The sequence below is a fragment of the Trachurus trachurus genome (genome assembly GCF_905171665.1).
Source record: "Trachurus trachurus genome assembly, chromosome: 5".
In the NCBI taxonomy this organism is placed as follows: Eukaryota; Metazoa; Chordata; class Actinopteri; order Carangiformes; family Carangidae; genus Trachurus; species Trachurus trachurus.
In genome coordinates, this window is record NC_139896.1 from 6509517 (window position 1) to 6534318 (window position 24802).

At 40.4% G+C, this 24802-nt stretch overlaps 1 protein-coding gene across 1 annotated transcript in view; it reads right to left on the reverse strand.

Annotated features, from left to right (window-relative positions):
* The window catches only part of mapkapk2a (MAPK activated protein kinase 2a), a 31106-nt gene extending 8707 nt beyond the window's left edge, over window positions 1-22399 (reverse strand). Inside the window, exons 1-2 of the mRNA XM_083972780.1 lie at window positions 21422-22399; window positions 2407-2546 (exon numbers count right to left, since the gene is read on the reverse strand). Coding sequence (XP_083828906.1) covers window positions 2407-2546; window positions 21422-21685 — 404 coding nt within the window. The 5' untranslated portion in view covers window positions 21686-22399. The remainder of the gene's footprint in view (window positions 1-2406; window positions 2547-21421) is intronic.
* Window positions 22400-24802: the final 2403 nt, after the last annotated feature.

Here is a 24802-nt window from a genome sequence, read left to right on the forward strand (position 1 = left end):
CGAAGCTGAGGTCACACACACACACACACACATAAAAAACAGTGGTGGATATTCCAGTCTATGTGAGCAAAGGGTCACATCCTGCACTGCCCACATGCAACATTTGTTTGTGTGTTTGCAGGATTACGGAAAAAAAATACAGCATGAAACTGAACCAAACTGTGTGTAAAGGTTTAGCAAGAACCAAAGCAGCAACACTGAGTGGAAACACTAGGTTGTTAACATCTTATTACACTCACAGCACCATTTCTACATTATCTAGGTCCAGTACATATATAGCAACACATCCTACTCATAACAGCTGTAAAGTGACATCAAAGTCTGTCCTCAGTCTGATTGTCTTCTTTCTTTGGTTGTATTCCTTCTGCTGAACGATCAAGTTTTTTCCATGTAGTGCAATCCACTTCTGAACCGTGTCTTGGGTAGAGATGAGCCGATCTGATATTAAGATCGTAATCGGCCCAGATGTTGACTGAATAACTAGATCGGGTATCGATCCAAGACGCAGAGCTTTCCAAGCTGCGGCCCCGAGGCTTTGGTTTGGTTTTTCTATGGAGTTTTTCCTCAGTGGATGTGAGGGTCTAAGGCCAGAGGATGTTGTTACGATGCCATGTAAAGACCTTTGAGACAAACTGTTTGTAAAAACGGGCTATACTTCAAATAAAATTGTCTTGCCTTTCCTTTGGAGCGCCCTCCCCCCTGAGTTAAGAGCCTCCTCCTCAGAACACATTTTCAAGGCAAAACTAAAAACTCACATTTCTGTCAAGCCTTTCAATAACCACTCGTCCCTCCTACCTTTTATTCTGACTGTTTCATGTTTTTGGTGTCTTCTGTTTCTGTGACTTTATGCTGTGAAAAGTGCTATATAAATAAAGAATTATTATGTATTCACTTCAATTCTATTCTATTAGGTTCACTTCAAGGCTTTGGAGGCATTGGTGTTTTAGCTTATATGTAAATATATGATATTTTGAGTATCTGTCACTTTTTTGTGTGTGTTTTTATTGTTCTATGGACCGCCTCTGTCTGAAATAAAGTGTTGAATTGAACTGAATATGTTTGTGACGTATGCTACATCACGTGCAGCAGCACACACGCAGTATGTATGACGTAGACAACAAACACATTGCAACAACGATTTACAAAGTTAGGAAAGTAATGTCAAGGTCAAGCCCGAAAAACAACAAATAATAGTTCAATCAGCGCTGTGGCTTGTATGTAATGGACATGTCAAAAGTTACGCACCACAGCTTTTACATTACAAAAGAAGCAAGTGACAAAGCAATCCGCCATGAAAAGTGCACAATAAGTCAAGTGCGCTGCGATCTACGGCCTCCAAAGTGACAACAGAGTTGACTCAGCATCTCTGACTCCACAAGTGTTACTGATAATAAGATACCGTGTACGAGTACAAGAGTTTACAGGATCGATTGCATCACAGCTGATAAACAAACACATCAGTGAGGTGAAACTGATTCATTCATCAAGTGCCACAGTAGCAGAAGTGGTTTGAGACGGCAGATCAGCAACTTACTCGCTCATCTTCACTGAAATTTCCCAAATTATGAAGGAGAGTTGACATAGTGACATAGTGACCCATTGCGAATCACATAAAGGGTAAACTGACACGGCAAAAATTAGGTTGACCCAATTTCTGTCAGAAAAAAAAAAAGGAAGCACACTGAATAATGGTGCCACTGCATCTACCTGGTGTGATATTCTAGGAAACGTTTTAGTTTCGTCAGAAGAGCTGTCTTTCTTTATTGGCATTAGCTCATTTTCTCAAGGAAATTAGTCATCCCCTTCAACATATTGTAAGTGCATTGTGCATGTGCAGCGAGTCCACTACCTCTGCACCACAGTGGTTATCGCAGACCTAATTGAGTGCACGTGTGTGACAAGTTGTGGGTTTGGTGGTTCTTTTAAAGCGCTGCAGGATGGAAATGCAAAGGTGTGGAAACTACAATAAGCTCATTTAGGAGAAATGGGTAATTTTCGCGGCAGACTTACAATAATTTACTTGGCCAAGAGTGCTACTTAGAACAAAGCTTGTAAAAAGGACCATTGACTGAATTAAAAAAAAAAAAAAACTGACTGAGATTTAGAGAGAGACGCTTTCACAGCCACACCACAGACAATCAAAAGTAAAACATGACAAAACAAAACCTGCAGCTTGGTGGTAAAGTGTTTACACTGATATTTTTATTCACCACAATATACTACACAAACAAAAGCTATTTTAGAGTTCATCTGTGTGTTTATCTATCTGTATGTGTGTCTGTATGTGTGTGTGTGTGTGTGTGTGTGTGTGTGTGTGTGTGTGTGTGTGTGTGTGTGTGTGTGTGTGTGTGTGTGTGTGTGTGTGTGTGTGTGTGTGTGTGTGTGTGTGTGTGTGTGCGTCCTCACCACTCCATGACGATGAGCAGACACTTCCTGCTCTGATAGAGGTTCTCATAGACGTCAATAATGCGCACTATGTTGGCACAAGGCGACGCCCGCCAGTGGAGCTCCACCTCCCTCCGGGCCTTGGCACAATCTTGCAGCATCTGTAAAAAAAACAAAAAAAACAAGACAAAAGCAAAGAGAGTTAGACACATTAACATCAAATATAAACATATAATCAGCTCAATTTTATATATATATATATATATATATATATATATATATATATATATATATATATATATATATATATATATATATATATATATATATATATATATATATATATATATATATATACATATACATATACATATACATATATATATATATATATATATATATATATATATATATATATACATATATACACATACCAATTATATTATTATTATTATCACTATTAAAAAACTGGACACCTATGATCTATTTCATCATTATCATCAACATCAGATGGGGTCTAAAGTGATCTAGAGCAGTGGTTCTCAACTGGTGGGTCGGGACCCAAAAGTGGGTCGCGGACCCGTTCTGGATGGTCAAAAAAGTAAATAATATTTAATGCACATCTGATGTTGGACATGTCTTTTATTTTGAAAAATAACTTATATTGAAATCACGTGAACACATGCAGTAGTAATGGTCCTCCTCAGTTTCTTATTATTTGCTCTGAATGCAAAGATATCAGTTTCTTATTAATGTGGCCTGAATGCAGTGAATCTGGTTTTGTTTTGTGGGTCGTTATTTTGTGCAATTTGATATTTATTCACTTTTGTGAATATGCTCTGAATGCAGAGATGCATTAGAAGTCAAATATGTGTCAAATATGTGTTGTATATGTTGCTGGTCTCCATTTTGTGCAGTTCGATATTTTTTTATTCACTTCCGTTCATGCAGTTGTCATGGTCCTCATCCGTTTCATTCATGTGCTCTGAAATGCACTTTGCTCAGTAAAGAGCAAAATGAGTTTTTAAAGGCTTAAAAAAAAAAAAATCTTGGTTTGAATTCTATAAAAGTGGGTCATGACTTAATGACCATGGGAAAATGTGGGTCCCAGAGTGAGACTAGTTGAGAACCCCTGATCTAGAGAAACATTCACATTGATTCATCAACATTCATTAAACAGGGGGGAGCAGTGCTGCCATCAGCTGGTTATAGGCTGTAAAGATGTTTTGTTTTTTCCTCTAATTATGTCTTGTAGGAAAGTAGCGCCCTCTGTTTGTGATAGCTTGTCAACGCACTCTTAATTCATTCATTCATTCATTCATCGCCTCTCTTGCTCACCAAGTTAAGGCTCTGCAGCAGAAATTAATTCAGTACGAGGCTCAAGGACACTCAGGATCCTTCACCTGATGACGTCTGCTGTGACTCAGGTCTTATGACCAGGTGTTCATTTAATTCAGATCTGCACTTCTCACTAAAGTGAATTTAAATAGGCAATTTTATCCAAGCAATGTCCGTTATCAGGGTAGAGAGTAGGCAAATAATTGCTGCTTTTGTGAAGTGATATGTATGTTTATTGAATGTCTATTTCATTTTTAGTGTTGTTCACAAACACTGTTGCCCATAAAGTTGGAATAAATTATTTTCTTTTACCTCCTCTCATGAAATTTTTGTCACAATGTGATAGAAACGGTGTGTATCTGGTAACTGGGACACAGTATTGATTATTGCACCTGGTCAAAGGTGATTACTGATGTGTATGAATAAGGGGAAAAAAAGGGCAATGTGTCTGAAAACAAAATTATTCCAACTTCATGCTCAACAGTGTATATTAGGTTAAACGGTTTACTTGAGAGCAGATAACCCAAATATTTTTATTTTTTTTTACGTTTGATTTAATCTGAATGCTTCCTGCTCCTATTAACTAAACATTGCGTATCAACGATTCAATGTCAATTATGTATTAACTATGATTATGTATTAACATAAATGTAAGTCCTTAGTTATAATTGCAATGTGGACCCCAGGAAGAATAGCTGAAGTTACAGCATCAGCTAATGGGGATTGTAAAACTAAACAACAAAACACCACCAAAGATCAAAATAACATATTTTCAACATCAGATTATTTGGGATAAACAACACTTTTCTGTTATTATCTTTTCAATAGAGCCACAACCATTAATCCATTATTATATTACTTTTTTTTAAAGTGGTTTTTAAAGAAAAAAAGTCAAACATCTCTAATTTCAGCTTCTTAAATGTGAATATTTCTGGTTCCTTTGTTCTTTTATGACAATAAACTGAGTCTCTCTTTGGTTTGTGGACAAAACAAGAGATTTGAGGAAACACTGATTGACGTTTTTCAACATGTATAACATAACAAGAGCAAACAACTAATCGATTAATTGTTTACATAATCGACAGATTAATCAGTAATGAAAATAATCGTAGGTTGCAGCCCTACTTTTCAATAAAACTAGTTTGCATAATTATGTTCATCCAAGCCAAGACAGAGTTTCTGAGATGTGCGCTGCTATTTAGGAAGCTGAACGGCCGTGTGTGTTATGACCTTGCCAGTTGTAAATAACACAGCAAATGCCACACAGGAAACTCACAGACTCCCTGACAGAAGTAAAAAGCTGCCTGGTCAAATATAGGCCTGACCTTGTTGAACTTTGGGCTCCAGCCGGTCTCAAAAAGTTAATATATAATAATCATCTAAACAGAGGAAAGTTCAGAATTGTAGTTGTTGTAGTTTTCTTTTCTTTAATAGATCATTTATTTCATCAAATTGAGACACATCAAACGCTCCCTGGCTGTGAAACAGTGGGAATTCAACGCTGAGTTGAGTAGCCACCTGTGTTTGTTTATAGACTTAATTGTATTATCTGGACTTATGTAACTCTAAGAATATCCTTGTCAGTCAACGGAAAGAATTCAGCCTTGCAGCTTGAGCTTTGACAATGCGCCATCGTCTGTCCATCTCACTGTGTGTTACATTCCAGCCCAACCTACGGCCTCAACACAACACAACACAACACAACACAACGCTGGGCCTGGTTCCAGTGTGCGCTGGGAGAGCTGGGGGAGCCACGGTATCCAGTCGGCCTGTCTGGGACGCAGCAGCAGGACTATCGGCGCATTAACAACATGTTTTTGTGTGTGTGTGCATAAGGAACTCAGGTTGCACAGGAAATTAGACAATGTGATTATTACATTCGCTGCTGCGGGACAGTAATCTGGTTCCTGCAAAGCCGCAGGTTCGTAGTCAAATCTCTCCCCCTACGTTATTTCAGAGACAAGTGATAAACGTCTGATTTTGTTTGTGAATGCGTGTGTGTGTGGGTGTGTGTGTGTGTGTGTGTGTGTGTGTGTGTGTGTGTGTGTGTGTGTGTGTGTGTGTGTGTGTGTGTGTGTGTGTGTGTGTGTGTGTGTGGATGCCAGAGAGCTAATGGCACAGTGAGAGGACAGGGGAAGCTGTGTGTGAACTTTACAAATGCTGAAATGTTCAGCGGTGGAAATGACTTACTTAGACTACAAGAAGCCTCTTTGTGTCACTTTTATTTGGACTTAAAGAGCATTAGTTATTTCAATGCATTTCTGGAAATGTAATGATGATTTGAGCCTTTGATCCTAAAGCCGACACTGTCTGGTCTTTTTATTTTTTCATACATGGAGAAACCCACCTATACATGACCAAGGAATTGGCTGTCTCACTGGTTTCTCTAATCCCTCTCCTTCCTAAATCACAGAAATTAGGTTTTCTCTCTCAAAAAAAGCTATGTTTTTTAAGAAATGAGGCAACTGCAGCGAGACGTCTGCAACCTGCTTGTGTGTATGGAAATAAATCAACAGCTCTGACTCTGGCCCGACTCCTCCGCCCTAAACTCCAGCCGTGATGATTACGTCCTTTCACTCTGGTCCACTGAAACCGTCTCCACCCAGTTCAGCCAGGACAACCAAGGGCTTGAACTCCAACCCACATTAGCCGAAACCCCACGCATATATCGTGCTTTCTGTTCTCGTTTGTGTGCTGCATGCAACTTTCAATCCTAATAAGTCAAGAAGAGTTGCTGGCTGCTGCTGTTACAGGACATTATAACAGCACAAGCAGTGATCGCCGTCACTTCAAAAATATCCAGCCAGTCACACTAATCATGCACGAAGACAAACAATTACAACCTTTGGTAACCCTTCAATTTACAGGCTGTTAATTACGTGATAATGTCAAGAAATAGCCTAGAAATAACAGTTAATTGCGTAGTAATGTCTAGAAATAAGGGGAAATTTCATAGTAATGTCGGAAAAACATAGCCAAGAAATAATGATTGATTGCAGCCCAGAAATATCAGTCAATTCCAAGGACTTGGTGGAGAAAATTTCTGGCCTTTCCCAAAAAATTCAAAGCATGAAAAGAATGAGTAATGTTTTGTCTTTATGAAAAACATGACATTACTATGACATTGAGCGTGATTTCTAGGCTATTTCTTGACATTACTATGCAAATAATTGTTATTTCTTGACATTATCACGTAATTAACGGCCTGTAAATTAAAAGGTTACCCAACTTATCCATGAACTCGTTAAAGGGATAGTTCAACATTTTGGCAAATTTGCCTATTGCCATAATCCCTTTTAGGAGTAGGTTCATTACCTTTAATTGTCGGTGCAAGCTGTTTTTAGATCAGCGGGGCAGAGACGGAGGCACTCATCAAACTAAATACACAATCCAACAACTCCAAATCGCTCTTGTGGGCAAGTTGTGACCTGCACATTCACCACGCTATGAAAAAACTATGTATAATTATGTAACATTATGACACATGAAGCAAACACTCGGAACTACTTGCGCTTTTGAAATCCCTCCGCCCAGCAGCCGTGTCTGGAATGTAGTTCCGGCTGCATTTGCCTCTAAAACAACTTGTGTTGTGTAATGTTACATGATTATTTCATAGCGTGGTGAATGTGCAGGTCACAACTTGTCCACCAGAGCGTGTTGGATTGTGTATTTAATGAGTTTGATGAGGGACAGGTGAAAGTGAAAGTAAAGGTAATGAACCTACTCCTATGACTATAGGGATTATGGCAATGGGCGAATTTGCAAAAATGTTGAACTATCCCTTTGAGGCAGTAGGCCTCTTTATCACTATGGCTAACAATTACCATATTCAGGCACATTAACAGACGCTAACAGACCAGCATGCTATTCTTCTCACAGCGTAGAGCGCAGAGTTCAGACACATATTACTTGTACAGCCGAGGTTTATTTTTACACACTTTGTTTTTAGATTTATAGAAGGGCTGCTAATGTTTCTGTCACTCTTGCATGCCAGATTTTTCAATGCTTTACTGCATTCATTTTAAAGTTCACCACAGGCAGCAGCTCTGTACTGTAGGTTGTGTGCCTGACTTTATTTCTGTCTCTGATAGCCGAGCTGGTGAACCGCAGCGTTTATCAGAGCGAGCCTCCTCCGTATTTGACGAGATCCATGTTTGCAACAGCACAGCTTGTGACAACGACCTCTGAGGAGAGGCGACGCCACGACTGTGTGCACCTTCATTCAACGTGTGATCTCATGACAATGTTGATAATGAAAAGAAAAAAAACTTGTAAAAAGGAAATTACGAAAAAGAAGGAAGTGCCAAAGAAAGGTGGAGACACAGCAAAAAGAAGACATCAAAGACTAATAGATACCGACAGAGAGAGAGGTTCTTTTCACGGTAAGTTAGCTTTAGCTTTAAAGGGATAGTTCACCCAAAATTGAAATTTCACTCATTATCTACTCACCCTCATGTCGACTAAGGGCTGGGAGAAGTTTCAGAGTTATCCGTGGATTCTCTGAGTTACAGGGGGTCTCAGCGTAGCAGTGCATGTCCATATAACGGTTGCAAATGGATACCAACTGTCTTCGTAACAAAAAGACACACCAAAAAACATCCAAATACCTCCATGCTGCTCGTATGTAATGTCCGTCTTGTATTGAAGCCCCGAAATGCGAAATTGTCCCGAAAAATATTAAATAGGCCTACGTCTATATTTCAAGCTTGTTTTGTAGCGGAAACTTCTCGAAGCTCCTCTTCCCGGTTCGTCAAATTTGGACAAACTGGGAAGAGGACAGACCCTGGTTCGTCCAAATTTGAAGAACCGGGAAGAGGAGGTTCTGCTACAAAACAAGCTTGAAAAATACACTTATTTAATTTTTTCCGGGACAATTTCGCATTTCGGGGCTTCAATACAAGACGGACATTACATACGAGCAGCATGGAGGTATTTGGATGTTTTTTGGTGTGTCTTTTTGTTACGAAGACAGTTGGTATCCATTTGCAACCGTCATATGGACATGCACTGCTACGCCGAGACCCCCTGTAACTCAGAGAAGCCACGGAGGACTCTGAAACTTCTCCCAGCCCTTAGTCGACATGAGGGTGAGTAGATAATGAGTGAAATTTCAATTTTGGGTGAACTATCCCTTTAAGCATTAGGTGAGAAGTGTGGGATCGATGGCGGTGGCTGTGATTAAACGTGACTGTCTCTGTTACCAGGAGCTGGCGTGGTGCAGAGCTGTGTGACGCTCTGCTTTATCTCGTCACTGAGCACACAGCGCAGGTCAACCACCCCACTCTCAGGGACCGAACAAACAAGGGTGGGTCTGACTTCCTGCGTCACAACAGGGCCCAAAAAAAAAGAAAGAAAAAAAAAACATCCAAACTGACGCTTTTGTGTCCACATGTCATGAACCTGTGGACATGAATGAAAGCTGAAGGGAGCAAAGGACATAAACTGATGTACTATAATATTATGACACTTTCACCAAAATATAAAAGAACTGGGCTGGACTTTTGTGGACATTTAAAAAAAAAAAAAAAGTGGGTAAATGATTGTCAAGAGGATGCTAATGTACGAAATATGCTTCTGTAACTATTTACAGACAATAACAACAGCTATTTTCTCTGTTATAAAATGCATAAAATGGCACAAAATTGTCATGTGAACTGTTGGTGTGGCTATAACAATGTAGACAAACATAATAAAACATGCTGCTGACCTTTCTGCAATTATAAAACACAACAGTGCTACAGTATAATTTTAATTATGCCTTGTTTGTTCACTTTAAAAGACAAATTTACACAGACAAACCAATTATTAGAGAAATGGAAAAACCAGTTAAGTTGGTCTCAGTTTAACTTATATAATATCTAACAAATGATAGACCAGCAGCATTATAACGTTGGATTTTCCTCCCTGTATTTGGACTTGTCACGTGTGATACCAGAGGTTTTCTATTCACAACACGGAGGTCCTGCAATCCTCTCATTTCCCTCCTTCCCTCCTTTCTGTTGTTTCACTCTGGTGTTTGACGATGGATGGTTATTGATCGGGAGGAGTGATTCAGGCTGCATAGAATCAGAAGCAATTTCAAATCACAGATCGCAGATGGATCAAATAAATTATATGGCTGAAGTTTTAAACATTTAGCTTTCTACAACCACAACAGCACCACAGCAGATCCAGAAGTGTTGCAGCTCAAGCCAAAAACAACAGATGTCGATGCAATAAAAAGCTCCTGAAAGATAAAACCCGACTGCCTAAGATCCTCGTTTACGTTGTTTTTAACTTTATGTTCAAACGTTCCTTTATCTCATTTGGCTGAGACCAATAACGAAAGACACACACACACACACAACCTGCTGCAGCTGGAGTCCCTACAAAGTAAACAACATCACATTGAGTCAATGTGTGCGGTCGACAGCCAAATAAACTCTCTTAATCGCCTGTGTGTGTGTGTGTGTGTGTGTGTGGGAGGAGGAAGGGTAGGATCAATGGCAGATCAGGTGGTAAACAAACTGTTTGAATGTCTTATCGGACATTTCAGGCCACAGATCGTCCGTGACAACGCTAATCTAATTGTTGCTGGTTGCCGTTGATGTCTGTGTTAAATCGGCAGCACATTTACAGTAAAAGTCATTTAGATACGTAGAGGGAAGTTTATCTAATGGAGATTTCCTCATTAATTCTTAAACAGATGTTAAAAAGTCCAACTGTCACAAAGGAGGAAGTGGATGGATGACATGTGTGCTGTGCATACATGTACTGGAAACAAGAATCATGCATTAGCACGTCTAAATATAAACAGACTTCCCTCCTCAAAGAAAAGACTTCACACTGTCTTTTTAACACATGCACAATTACACACACACACACTCCTCCTGCCACTTGTCTGTTGGTGCTGGTGTGACTCCGCTGCATAGCCCCCCATCTGCTGCCACCGGCCCTTTGAGGCTAAACACTGAAGCTTAAGGGAGAAGGAGGGAGATAAGGGGGTGAAGGAGGGAGAGGTGGGGGGCAGATGGGCATACAATACACTTCCTCTAGCCAACACAAAAGCCCCACACCAACCCCCTGCCCCTCCAGCCCGGGGCAGGACAGTGGGAGGTGGGACAGGAGGGTGGAAGCTGACGAAGCAACCCCCCATCCTCCACCTGCTTCTCTCTCTCTCTCTCTCTCTCAGCACCACCACCAGCCTCGAGTCGAGAGCAGAAGTGAGTGAATGTGTGCGGAGGGTTGAGGATTACGGCGAGGTGACAGGTTAAGCTGAGCTCAATCACAGAAGCCGTCTAACCTGAAGAAAAAGCAACGATCTCCCAGAGGAGGTGTGTCTCTGTCTCTCTGTCTTTCTGTTTCTCTCTCTCTGCCACGGCTGTTGTTTGACCTGTTCATTGAGCGCTCAGTGAAGCAGCAAACATGTTTGTGTGTCAATAGGACATGATCTGATTAAAGACATCTGGAAGGCCTCACAACACCGTCACATACACCCCATGTGTGCATGTGTGCGTTCGTGCATATATGTGTGTGTGTGTGTGAAGGAGAAACAGCCTTCAAAAAAATATTGTAGCGACTTCAGCCAAAAGAGCCGCTGAGAGGCTAAAAGCATGGGTCAGATTGTCAGGTCTACGCGCTATCAAAAAAAAACTCACTGAGATTTCAGAACTAAAGATCAAAGTGTTTAGCAACCAAACAAAATGTACTCAACTAACTAAAATAATAACAAACTAAATCATACTCCAAAAAAAACAACACCAAAACAACCCTTAAGCTTAACCAACAGAAAACCCAATTCATGGCTCCTACAAAGTTAAAATAAAAAAAAAGCTTTTTTGATCTTTATGTGGTTTTTCGGTTCAGGTGCATAAAAACATCTGCTGTGCTACGATTTCTAAACATTTCAGTGACGTCGTTGCTTGAAATCCATGAATCACAGATGATAGAGCCGGTTGAGTAAATGAAAGTTAAATTGACTAAATGAAACTCCCATGTTACCTCACTATTTCAAAATGGTAACCATGGAAATCTGGCCATCTAGTGACATAATTAAAACTGTAAATCCCTGTAAATAAACAACATTCAATCTGTGTGAATTACGTCTCTAAAATGAGGTGAATTTCTTTTTAAAAACACACTTTTTCATCCTGTCTTGGATGTGTGAAGTATCTATCACCAGTGAGAATAAAGCTTTGGTGATTAATGTTGACATCCAGACTCTCAAGACAAACAGCTCAGTTGCAAGTGAGTTTCTTCTTCTTCTTCTATCAGCCAGCAGGTGTCCCAGTGCTTAAGACACATTCATAAAAAAACAAAACAAGTTGTGTCAAGGGAGAGGAAGTGAGAGAGGACGACATCTGTGCGACAGCCAGAGGCAACTGTCTCACTTCCTGATTCAGGTCTGGAAGATGTGCATGGACACGAGTGAAAAGGAGACAGCGTCTGACGGATGAAGACGATGAAAAGACGAGCGTTTCTAAAAGGAGCCAACTAGAGAGTTGAAAGGCATTTGCCATATTTGACAGTTTGTAGCGTGCTGCCCTCCCTCTGATGCCCCCCCCCCCACCCCTCCTCTGTCTCTGACACATGATGATTCATGGTGTGAATCTCCCTCTCAGTGCCTGATGCAACAGATGAGACTTGTAGCTTCAGCGTATAAACACAAACACAGTCCTGCGTTTCCAGCTGATTCCTAATAACAGGAATAACAGTGACTCACCTGGCAGAGCACATCTGGCTCCCCAGGTCTGTGTGTGTGTGTAGGTGTGTGTGTGCGTCTGCTTTACACTCTGTGCTCATATACGGGATCTCACAGAAGTGACTACACGCCTCACATCTCAGCAACCGCTTTATTACATCTTCTCATGGGACAACACTATAGAAATGAAACTTCAATATACCTTATAGTCAGTATACATCTTGTACAGCTTTACTATCCACTGAAAATAATTCACCACAGAGCCATTATTGTCTACATGTGTGAGTGAGTACACCTCACAGTGAGTGAACATATACAGACTGACTTGATGCAGCGTGAGCTCTGAGCACTGACAGGCTGACCTTCTACTTCTTCAACCTCTGCAGCAACGCTGGCAGAACTCATGCGTCTTGTTTATTGAAGCCAACTTCTGGATATGACGCAGAGCACGAGGACTCAACTTCTTTGGTCGAGCCCAGCGAGGGCCTGTTCCATGTGAAACCCGTCTTGGAAAAACCGCTGTAAGACCGTGGCCATCGCTTCAGGGTGTTACCGATCTTCTTATAACCTATAGGCCGTCTTCATAGAAAACAACGCGTCTATTTCTCAGATTCTCAGAGACTTCTTTGCCTTGAGGGGCCATGTTGATGAGAGAATTGTACCCATAGAACTGAATTTAATAGCTCTAATCCATAACACACAAGTTTGTATGGTCTGGTCACGCATGCAAAAACATGGACATGAGGGATAGGACAGGTGGCTTGGCATGTTTAAATGACTTGTATAGGTATCACTAGGGGTGTACTCACTTGTGTTGCCAGCTATTTAGACAATCATGGCTGTGTGTTGAGTAATTCTCAGTAGATAGCAAATCTATACTGCTATACAAGCTATAGTATAGGTATGGGAAGTATATCCGAGTTTCATTTCTCTAGTATTGTCCCATGAGAAGATATAATAAAATGGCTGCTGAAATGTGAGGGGTGTAGTCACTTTTGTGAGATACTGTATATAATGTTTTCATACAATGTATGATATTGCATTTATGAAATAACGACAGAAACACAGTCTGCACGTTACTCAGATTTCTAGTCAGATCAATCTTCCTTCCTTTTCCTAAAAATTTGAGAAAAGCTGATATGTGAAATAAGGAAGTAAACAAGCTTCAAACTGTAGATCTATGCCATTAATGTTGTCCCATCGTCTATAGGTCATATACAGTAGGTATAGACATCATAGTTACAAAAAACAGCCATTTAAATCAATATAACATGTACATAGCAACAGTAAAGTAAAAAGAAACATCCAGCCGCCTGTAAATCGAGCACTTGTTTGCTGTTCTTTGCACCATAACCTAATTTTAGCTTTAGATTCATTCAACAATGGCGTCCTCCTCTCTAGCAAGTAAATCACACAGGAGCAACAGACCATGTAGTGTGTTGAATGAATGAATGAACTCTGGATGGAACAAACATTCACTTCCCTTTACCGTTAAGCACCATTCAGCACTGTTCAACCGCACTGCCGGCTTATTAGGGAACTACTCACGAAAATCTACAGAAAAAAAAAAAAACACATTCATGCAAAGAAAAAAAAAACGTGGGAGAGACCAGATCTAGAAAATATCTCTATACAACATCATTCTTTAAAAAGTATTGTCTGTTGAGAGCTCATTCAGGACAGGAAGTACACACAACCACTGGTGACTCTGTGCTGTTTCACTATGACACAGTAATTGGAAATTAAATAGTTGTAGATCCATCTACAGACAGACACAACACCACATCCTTCCAGATAGACTTCCTTCAACAGAAAGGGAGGCAGCAGAGAAAGACGAGGTCAGTGTGTGGGGGTTGGTGATGGGGATGGCGACTACACCCATGTAAATTACGATCCGGTATAAATCACATTATGTCAAAAGAGGCTTACGACACTGATACACATGTTTATCAAAGAGGCTTTGACTTCAGCTTATCTCGTTTGTGACAAACGTCAAACAAATATTTTTCTAATAATCCGAAGGGAGATGTGAGATCTTATTGTGCAGCCTGATCCGTCACAGTTTTGCCTTAATGTTGACAAAAAAGTAGAGATTTAAACATCATAGACTGTAACACAGATCTCCTCTGATTACTGAATTATAGCTACTCCTATAACTAGTGCAACCACTGGACAAAGACAATAAGAGCAGATATAAGAAGACAACAACATCTCTAATGTTGTGCAGCACCGTCACATATGACAATCACAGTGAGCAGGGTGTAAAATTAACACCGCCAAGCGCCGACGGCAGGTAAAAAATTAGTTTGGCGTGTAAAACAAAAACAGTAACTGACAGTAATATTCTCAGCTGCCAGGATGTGCAGCTTTTTCAAACAAGGCATGATTTTTTTTCATTTGGCCGGTGAAAAATATGTTTGGCCGGTACATTTTTGGAGGTCACTAGCCAATTCTACAACCTGACAGTGAGTCTAAACTTCACACCGCGTCAAAAGGTGGAGCTCCAGTCGACCAAGGTGCCAGAAATCAAACTCTGTGGTGTTTAAAAAAGAAAAAGAGGATGACATTAAACCCATTTAACCAAATAATTGCCCACTGATTTAACTGATCAACCAATTACAACCACTAAATTCTAGGGATACACCAATCCCGCTTTCTCAGCCCCAATGCATCAGCCAATAGCCGCTACTGATCCGATGCCACTGTTGAATTAATAAACCGTAGACCATCCCATGTGGAGGAGAGTGAAGGCATCACACTTGACTTAAATTACTTTACTGTGTGATGTAGCACGCGTCACAAAGATAAAATATAAGTGAATATGGATAAGCCCAATTATCCCACGCCCGATCCAGCTATTTAGTCAATTTCTGGGTCGCTGCCCGATAATATTGGATCTGTGCATCCCCACTTTAAATTCACAATGGTATTTTTCCAGGCAGTGCTGTCAACTCAGGGCATTTTCACACCTGAGAGTCCAAACCAAGGTCCATGTTCTGTTATACTGTACAGTATACATTTGGTCCTGTTGGTTTTGGTTTCACTCTGCAAATGGAATAACAGGCTTTACAAGACAAACCTGCTGGACGCATCATCTCCCTATGTACTTCCGTGTCATTTTGTTTTGGTTTCGCTGCATTGTTAAGCCAACCGGCCGGCCGGCATTTGAAATCAGTGCTACTTCCTGTTTACAGAAAATGAATCGAGCGAGCCATCTTTTTCCTTGTTGTAATACTTTTGTGACCAGATTTCACTCAAGCACCTAATTTCCTCCTTTTGTCATATAGAACATCTCTGATTTTGTTTTGTTTACGCTGCTCGGCTAGTTTTGTTTTGCCGAGTCAGCTGGTTCACGTGACGTAACTTCCTGTACCGTAAATTGTCATTGATACGACAGTCCGAACCATACAAAAAGTTTTCACACTGCAAAAGGTACGAACCTTGGTTGGACCACCTCTTTTGGTCGGACCAAATTACGGTCCTTTGTTGTGGCCTGTGGTCCGCGGCACCTTTACCACCTGGAATTTAGGTTCGGATCAAACTGAAAAGTCCAAAAGTCCGGACCAAACGAGATAGGTGTGAAAACGCCCTCAGAGAGAAAGTTCTGGGTTTAAATCAGGTCTTAGCGGAGGTTGCATGTTTTACCAAGGTGCCCGTGTGGGTTTCCTCTCCGGTTTCTCCGGCCTCCTTCCACAGTGCAAAGACGTGTTGCATGTTAAGTTGGTTGATTGGTGACTTTAAATCACCGGTGGGTGTCAACATGAGTGTGTGAGGTGGTTGAACTCTGCATGTCGACCCGACGTCAGCTGGGAGTGACATCAGCTCCCCTGCAATCCTATATGGATAAGTGATACAGCCGATGTATGCATGGATGGATAGACGGTGTTTTCCTCAACTCTTTATAAATATATTTTGCTTGAAATGATATAGACTTTGTTACAGTAGCAATATTTGTATTTCCAGACAAAGCTGTTGTTTCTAACGTCCTGATAAATAGCCATACCTCCAACCACCTACAACAGCTTGCACCTATGATAAATTGAGGGGGTTATGTAACGAAACGCTGACGACATTTTCTCACCATCGACACTTCTTGTCAGAGTGCGACTATGAATATAACGCGGCTGACCTGCGACACCTCAAGTCACAGACCACAAAGCCGGGGCAAAACATTTTCCACGAGGCAAAAATCAATGATCATATGACAGGACGGAAACTTTGCTTCCGCTCGAGCAGCTAATCAACAGCATGGTGGAAAATGAGTAAGCCCTCTTCCTCCTCCGATGACCAAGAGATTTCAAAGAGATGCCACTCTGCGTTGTTTCTCCTCTTCTTTCAAAGAGAGCCACCACCACCACCACCACCACACAACCTCTTCCTTCCTCTCTCTCCCTCCCTGCTTTTCCTTCCTTTCTCTCACCGTCGTCGTCTCATGATTGACGAACAGCCCGGGCGCTTCACACGCATCTCTGCATGAATCTTTAATTCACATGACAGCCTGACTGCAAAACATCTCAGAGGATTTACAGGGTGTGGGGGTGTTAGAGAAAGGACACCGCTTTTTAAATACACAATTAAAGTGGTGTCTGGATTGGTAGACGACAACAGAACAGACCAAGAGGAAAGTTCTGCAATCCAAACCCCATAAACAGAAAGGGGGGGAAAAAATGGCCAGTGGTTCCAGTTCCCCTTTTCTCAGCCAACCCTTGACAGGTGTGTTTACTTCACCATAGTGACTTGCACCGTCTTTCCAAATTTCAGGAAGCGCAACTTCAACGACTCGCAGAATGTGGCCAAAACATTTAGTCACTGTGCGGATGGTTACATCATCTTAACGATGCAGTTGCTGCTGCTGCTGAACTCCTTTTCCAGATGAGGAAACACTAAACTTAAAGGAGTCGGTGGTCAAACAAAACGCTGTTGCATAAAGACAGAAATCTTTTTGGTGGTGGTGTTGGTGAGACACACTCAATACAATGTCTTGGTCTGGTGACCGTGTGCACATCCAATAGGAAAGGAAATGTTTTTTCCAGAGTTGTGCAAACAGTGACCTTCCACATCATGTAAACAAGAGACTCTGATTCTTTCATTACAAAAAAGATGGAGAGAGAAATTTGGTTAATTAAATCAAACCAAATCATATTAATGCAGAGTTGGATTAAAACTGAAAGTTGACGGATCATAGGATTCAAACACGTGTGGAGTTTAAAAAAAAAAAAAAGAAGAGATGTGTTTGTAGAGGACACTGCCAGAAAAAGTTCCTCACAGAAAAAATAAATCTCTTAATACAGTCATATTTATAGTCCCACCCAAAAACAAAAAAAATTCCAAAGGCCTGAAAAAACCTGATTATTCCACTGCTCCCTTGTGAGTTAAACCTTTCTTATCAATAAACTGTAATAAACTAGAAATGAAGTCCAAACACTGATCAGCCTTTGCAGCAGCAGCGGCGTAATGCAACAATATCTGGCACCATTAGTGTGTGGGGCGTTCAAGTGCAGCTTGCAGACAGGAAACCTTCCTTGTAACGTGAACTCTATGATTCTATTACTGTTTTTTGGCTGAGACATTCCTAAGTTGTAAAATCATGCAGTGTTTTGGCATGTGGTCTTCCTTCAAAACTAATGGCTGGACTGGATTTTTATGAAATAACTTCCTCCTCCTGCCCATGTGGTGTAGTTAATGGGGACTGAGCTGCAGCCCTTTAGTAAAAAAAAAAAAGGGAAAAAAATCAGCGTGGTTTATGACTGAATCTGTCCCATATCCGTCCTGATCGCTCCCAATAACCTGGTTTTCTTGTGTGCATATAAATTTAGTCCACTGTAAGATGATACCTGCAGATGCTTCACAGCCTTTAAGAGTATGACTGCGGCAGGCAGAACCAATCAACAGAGAGGAACATACAGTAGCTGCCTCCTTCAAGTAGAAGCTATTGATTTGACATGCAAAAAGTATGATGCATTACAAGGTAGTCAAGTATTATTTTTGATTTTTACGTTTCTCTGCAACCGTCTCTCGTAGCTGCATTGTTAGCGTAAAGTGTCATCCCAGACACAGGTGAGAAAGTTGCGCAAGGTGATGTCACCTTGGGGCTAAGGCTGGCAGGTTCCTAGTGCTGCTGGCACCTAGTGCAACCCTAATGAATAGAAAAGATGAGACAGAGCTGACTCAGCTGACGTCAATGAAGGGAACACGAAAGGGCATTAGTTCATTAGTTCACTCAGTGTAGACATCGATGTGTTGGCCTCCAGTCTGTTAGAAGGAAAGTTACAGGTTTTAGGAGTACGGAGCGACTGGAAGGAACTGATTGAAGCATCCAGGAACCTTAGAGTGTCTATTAGTACACGTGTGCATTCACAGGTGCTGTTTGTGCTCAAATATTCACCATTTACATTTTCAGTGACTGTATGCCATGGTATTTTCACTATCATGATAGAATTGTGATTGTTTTTTTAAAGAGACCCCGAGAAGTTTGCTTTTGGTTATAAAAGAGTCTCATATTAATGTGGCTGAATCTACGTTACCCACACTTGTTAATGGGTCCATTTTCAATAAATATATAATTTTGTCTTTATAGTTACTTTGATATTATTATTTAGTGGTCGACTCGCCCAGTATTTCCCTGGTTTCCTGGACGCAGCCCGGCGGGTCATGGGAATAACACCGCCGGATCGCTATTTGGCATCGTTTATGGTCGGAACTACGACAGTATCTGATCGTCTTTGAACCTCCAACTTTCATTCTTGATTAATGAAAGCATTCTTGGCAAATGCTTTCGCTTTCATCCGTGTTATGCCGGTCCAAGAATTTTACCGTGCGCGCGGAGGCTCATGGGAAATGTAGTGTGAAAACACTTCCGCTTTCCGAGAGTCCTCGTAGTCCCTTTAATGGACCAATGTCTCTTTTCAGCAGAGCCATTTATTCTTTCATCTTTTGGACATTCTCTGTGACGCAGGAGCAGGAATAATAATGATGTTGAGCTGCACACATCTACAGTTATTCGTTTGTTTATAAAAAAAAAAGACTGTCTCCATAAGCATAGGTTGTTGTTTTTTTTACAATAATTACTGACAAGTGCACTAAAGCAGCACTCAGCCCCTGTGAGTAGGTCGTTATGTGATTTAGCAGAGATTACACTTTTTAATCACAGTTGCTTGTAGTTAATTACTCCTTGTTTAAAATTACAGTGTCATTACAATTTGTCGCTGCCTTTGCGTGTCAACTCTAAGTGTTTGCTAATCGCACTACCATTGTAAACACTCAGTAATGCTATATAATTCATTTATACATCATTTCAAATGATATAGAAACTCAAGGAGCATTACTCAGCATGTGGATTCTTATTAATTTCCCTGATTTATTCCTGCACTGGAGTTGGAAAACAACCACAGAAAAGCTTCCCTCATAACACATCCACATCTATTTGCAATTAAAAATGAATGATATAACACACAAGCTGCAGCCTTCTACCATGTGGTGTGTATTGTTTATTATTGTACATGGTTTGCTAGGTTTAACCCTGCCTCTATATGGCCTACCAACATGGAAACACATGGCTTACCAACACACAACCAAACATGATGCCAGATTTGGGTTTAGGTAGAAGTGCAATGTACTCTACATTTTATATTTCTCTCTCTCACACACACACACACAGATAAACACACTCTTATGCAGAGTGCTGTGACCCAGTTACTTCAGCTGAATTTCATTTTGAGCCACCACACAGGATGCTCCTAGGCTGTGATTCACTTGGGGAAGCTTTTATTTAACAGTCATTTGACCAAAGTTTACACAATGATCCTCTCTATCATGATAACCTTTTCATAAAAATTAGAAGAAGAAAAAAAATCATGCAGTTAGTAGCCTAAGTAACACACAAGGCCTCAACAGGGTCACGTTTTATGTCATCAGTCTATGGTTAACTAATGTGATACTTCTGCTTTATCAATCATTGACCGGTCCGGCAGCGAGTGCGAGGTCTACACAGGTATAGGTCCTGTGCCAGCCAGACTTCAGGCTGTACACAGGTTAACATGGAGCACTTTAATCTTAATTTATATTCAAATCACAGAGGGCTGTGTCCATTCACCACTATTTGCCTATTGCAGTTTTATCTCATGAGAGTGACTGGCTATGGACATTAATTACAGCACGTGATGCAGAGAGGCTTGAGCAATATGAGACTCAGCCTGCAGAGCAACACACAGTCATAGTGAGATGGTCGTGTACCTGTTGTGAATTAATACACTGATTGCGTTTTAAAATACCCGCTTTGTGTCAAAATCAAGTGAGTTCAAACTACAATTCCCGAGAAGCAAACATGCAGGTTGTTTTTCTTAGATAGCGTAGTAATAAACACTGTAAAATGTGAGTAAACCACCATAAGACAATAACTCAAAACATGGCAGTAACCTTTGATCTGTCAATCAATCAATAAAAGTGAAAATACAGACAATAACATCTCCCAAAAGCTGTCAATAAGGTTGTTTTGAGTGGCCCAAACAAGCTAAAAGTACTATAGGAAGAGAAAGTCACATGTAAAAAGGCTGAATGACTGGCAATTGTTTTAATGAATGGAAGATTTGATTAACATAATGTATGATCAGTCTGGTCTGGTCTGTTTTTCCTGTATATTCAATTCACAGATAGTGTTTACTATATCAAACCGCTATCAACAAGCTTCAGGTCAAGTTTCTATCCCTCAACTCTATTTATTTTGGGGGTTTTTTTAGTCTGAAAGCTGAGTTTGAAAGCATAATTTGAGTAGTGTTGCTGTCATTTCCAGTGGTGACAGCTCCACAAACAAACAAGCAAACAAAATCTCAACTGGAAACTGTCTATTTAGAGCAACAACAACAAAAAAGTAGTGGTGCCATCATGACTTCCTGTCTATAAGCCTCTGTTCCGCAGTCAGCCAGTGGCTTGACTTGACTTGACAGCCTTTGACCTCTGCCTGGGATTAATCTCTAATTTATCTGTCACACTCATTTCACATTACATTACAATATCACCCACCTTTAGTGCGTACTTGTCCCCGGTCTTCTTCTGGAAGATCTCCAGCACCTTGCCATTGATGCCCAGCCCCAGCACCTGGCTGGTTACCTTGTAGTCGTCCGTGATGGCGTTTTTCTTGATCTGTAAACTGGGTCTGGGGTTGGCGAAGAAGGCGAGGAACTGGCCCGAGGGGTTTTGCTGCTGCTGCTGCTGCTGCCCGGCCGGGTTCTGCTGCTGCTCGGCCGTGTTGCTGCCGGGAAACAGCGGCTGTGCGTTGGACAACATGCTGGCTGTTGAACGGTCTCTGTTTGAACGGTGGTGGTGGTAATAGTAATAGTCCTCCTCTTGGCTTTTTCCCCCCTCTCGTCACACACAACAGACACACACAGTCAAGCTGGGTCTTTCTGCTGCTGGTGGTGGGGTTAGCTGGCCTTTGAGAAACTCTTCAGCCAGGCACAGTTAGTGGTATTTCTGTTTTACTTATTGTTTTTCTAGCCGTTACTTGGTTAACAAGTCACTTAAGTTAGCCGTTGAAGCTAATGCTAAATTAGCTCGCACTTAGCATGCTACGGCTCGAGCCTATTCCGAACGCTGGGATTCTCGGCTAACAACTCAGCTAGCGGTTAGCTTTAGCTTTAGCTTTAGCTTATCCATCTCCGGTGTGTGTGTCCGCCGCCACTGCCACCACCGCCGCCGTCCACCACCACCACCGGATCCTCAAAGAGCACTTCGGGAACTTTTTCCCTAAAACATCCCATAAATCGGCGACAGGACCGGCTTCTTTTTTTTTTTTTAGACGAGGTGACACGATAGCGGTAAGTTAAAACAAAAACAAAAAAAACACGACCACCAAACGAAAAGACAAACAACAGACGGGTTTGGTTTTGGAGGAGGGAGAGAGAGAGAGGAAAAGAAAAAAAAAACTCCGAGACCAGTCAGTGTAGCACTAGCCGCACCGCACCGCACGCCGCCGAAGTGAGTTGAGTCCCCGGACAGAGAGACCGACAGAGAGACACCCAGCCGGAGCAGGTTTTACTGCTGACGTCAGCCGGGGGCTTTTTGTCCGCTTAAAGGAGAAGTAGCTGCGAGTGAAAAGATTTGGGAGTGATCTTGAGTTTCACTTTTTCAATACTAGGTAGGTAGGCTAAAGCTACTGCTAAACCTTTCTTCTAACCGCTTTATTAACCTTTAAAGATAGTATTTGCTACTAAGTTAATCCAGAAGAAGATCGCGCTCTTGAACACTGATGAACTTTATCATCATGTAGCCTATGCAAAATGTTTTATTCACAAAAAAAAGAAAGAAAAAAAAGCTAGATCAATACCTAAGGTCACTCCTTTTCTAATGGAACTACACTGTGTTTAAATTTGATAAACAACAAAAAAGGGCAACACATTAGGCTATTGAGTCACTGTGACTATGAAAAGTTTTATTCTTTTTCCCTTTCATACCCATCTTTGACCTTTTCTTTAGGGTTACAGGGTTAACAACATTTTTTGTAATGATCTATTATTATACACTAACTATTTGTGTTTTTTGACATGCTTATTTATAATATAATGTACATATATTATAATATATAATATAATAATATAATGTACATAATTATGTAATATATATATATATATAACTGTTGGTTCTGTATATTATACTTCTTCAATATAAATAAGAAAAGTGACAAAAAAATAGGAGAAGTACGAGTTGGCTACACTGAATTTGACAATAAACTAAATTCCTAGTTTTACTTGATTAATTTGTTAATAGTTTTATCCAAATTCTACTACAAAAGGCTACAACAATCTAAATTTTCAGGCAAGAAGCTACATTTTCTGGAACTGTCTGCATATGTTAAACAATACTATATCTCCTCTATATGTGATTGTGAAAATAAAAAAAGCTGTTAAAACATATGATCTTTTTAAGCTTTACAAAACATTCATTGTTTTTTTTTCTCTTTATGTTGTTGTCACCCAAGTATAGTTAGGCTGACGTTGTCACAGCTTGATTGTGTGCGTGATCAAAGATCAAGATCAAATCAAAGATCATCAAAGCTCTGAGACTGATAACAAATAATGCACTTTTTGTGAAAACTGAATCTGAAAATATCATACATTTATTTATATATATATATATTTTTTATAAATGTTCATTTTGTATTGCTTTTTGGAAGGACTTAGAGACATTTTTATTTAACAAATAAATAAGTTAGGCAGGATAATTTTTGAAGACAAAGACATTATTTGGGTTTTTTTTTCCTCTCAAAGTAATAAACGCAACATTGTTAACCTTTTCATTTTATTAGGGAAAAAATCACATCCACAAAGCTAAGTTGTCCAAAACAACCCCATTATTTATTGAACTGAAACTTTATTTCGAGTCTCCCAACAGCTCCTTCCACAGAAACGCACAATCAAAAGTAGGCTGAATTGATAATAAAAGAATAAAAACATAAAACATATTGGTAAAGCACCAGCTTGTGCAAACAGTCAATTTATAGTGTACACAGTGTGTATACTGCAGCAGTCCGGTTTCAGCACAATGTAGTGGTGCTAGTAAGTAAGTAAATTGATAAATAAATAAAAACTTAAGTTTGCAAAGTGCTTTGACAAAAAAAGAAAGAGGGAAAAAAAACAGTAAGACAAAGAAAAAGAAAACAAAAGCAAAGACAGGTGCTGTAAAACCATAAAATACAGAGCAACAACAAATGCAGCAGAGAGGAACCAAAATAAGAAGTAAAGAAACAGCTGAATGAGATAAAGGTCATAATAAACGGGATGTAGAGTCTATACAAGATAAAGAGAGCTAAGAAGAGATTAAAAAAAGGGTTGGAACAAGTGAAAAAAAATAGTAAAGCTGCATTTTGTTTATAAGAATATCACATAGGCCACACTAAACAAACAATGTATTATTGCCTCATTGAGGAATTAGACCGTTAAACTATTCCATAGTTTCTGAATGGAGGATTTTATGGTCATGTGGCAAAACAGGAACTAGTAGTGACGCACGTGGAGCCCTATAGCATACCCCTCCCTTAAAGATATAACATTATAGAAGTATGTAAGAGGCTCGTTTTTCGTCTTTAGTCAGATCTGTCTTCTCTCCCAAAGTGCATCTTCCATGGATGTGACAACCAACTGAGTCGAACCGACCATCTCCCTCCACCTGTTGCTCGTTCACCACAGGAAAAAATAACTCATCTGTAGCAGACTGAGAGGAACAAGGTCACTGGTTCCTCTGGTGCAGAATCTGAATCTGACTCTGGCTCTGACTGTGGCGGCTTGAACATTTATGGCTGAGTTTTGCAGAACTAACATATTTCTCTGCTGAACAGGATCTTTAGAAAGGGGAAGGAAGGCGAGAAGGAAGGAAGGAAGGACTGTATTATTGTAAACCATTCATACG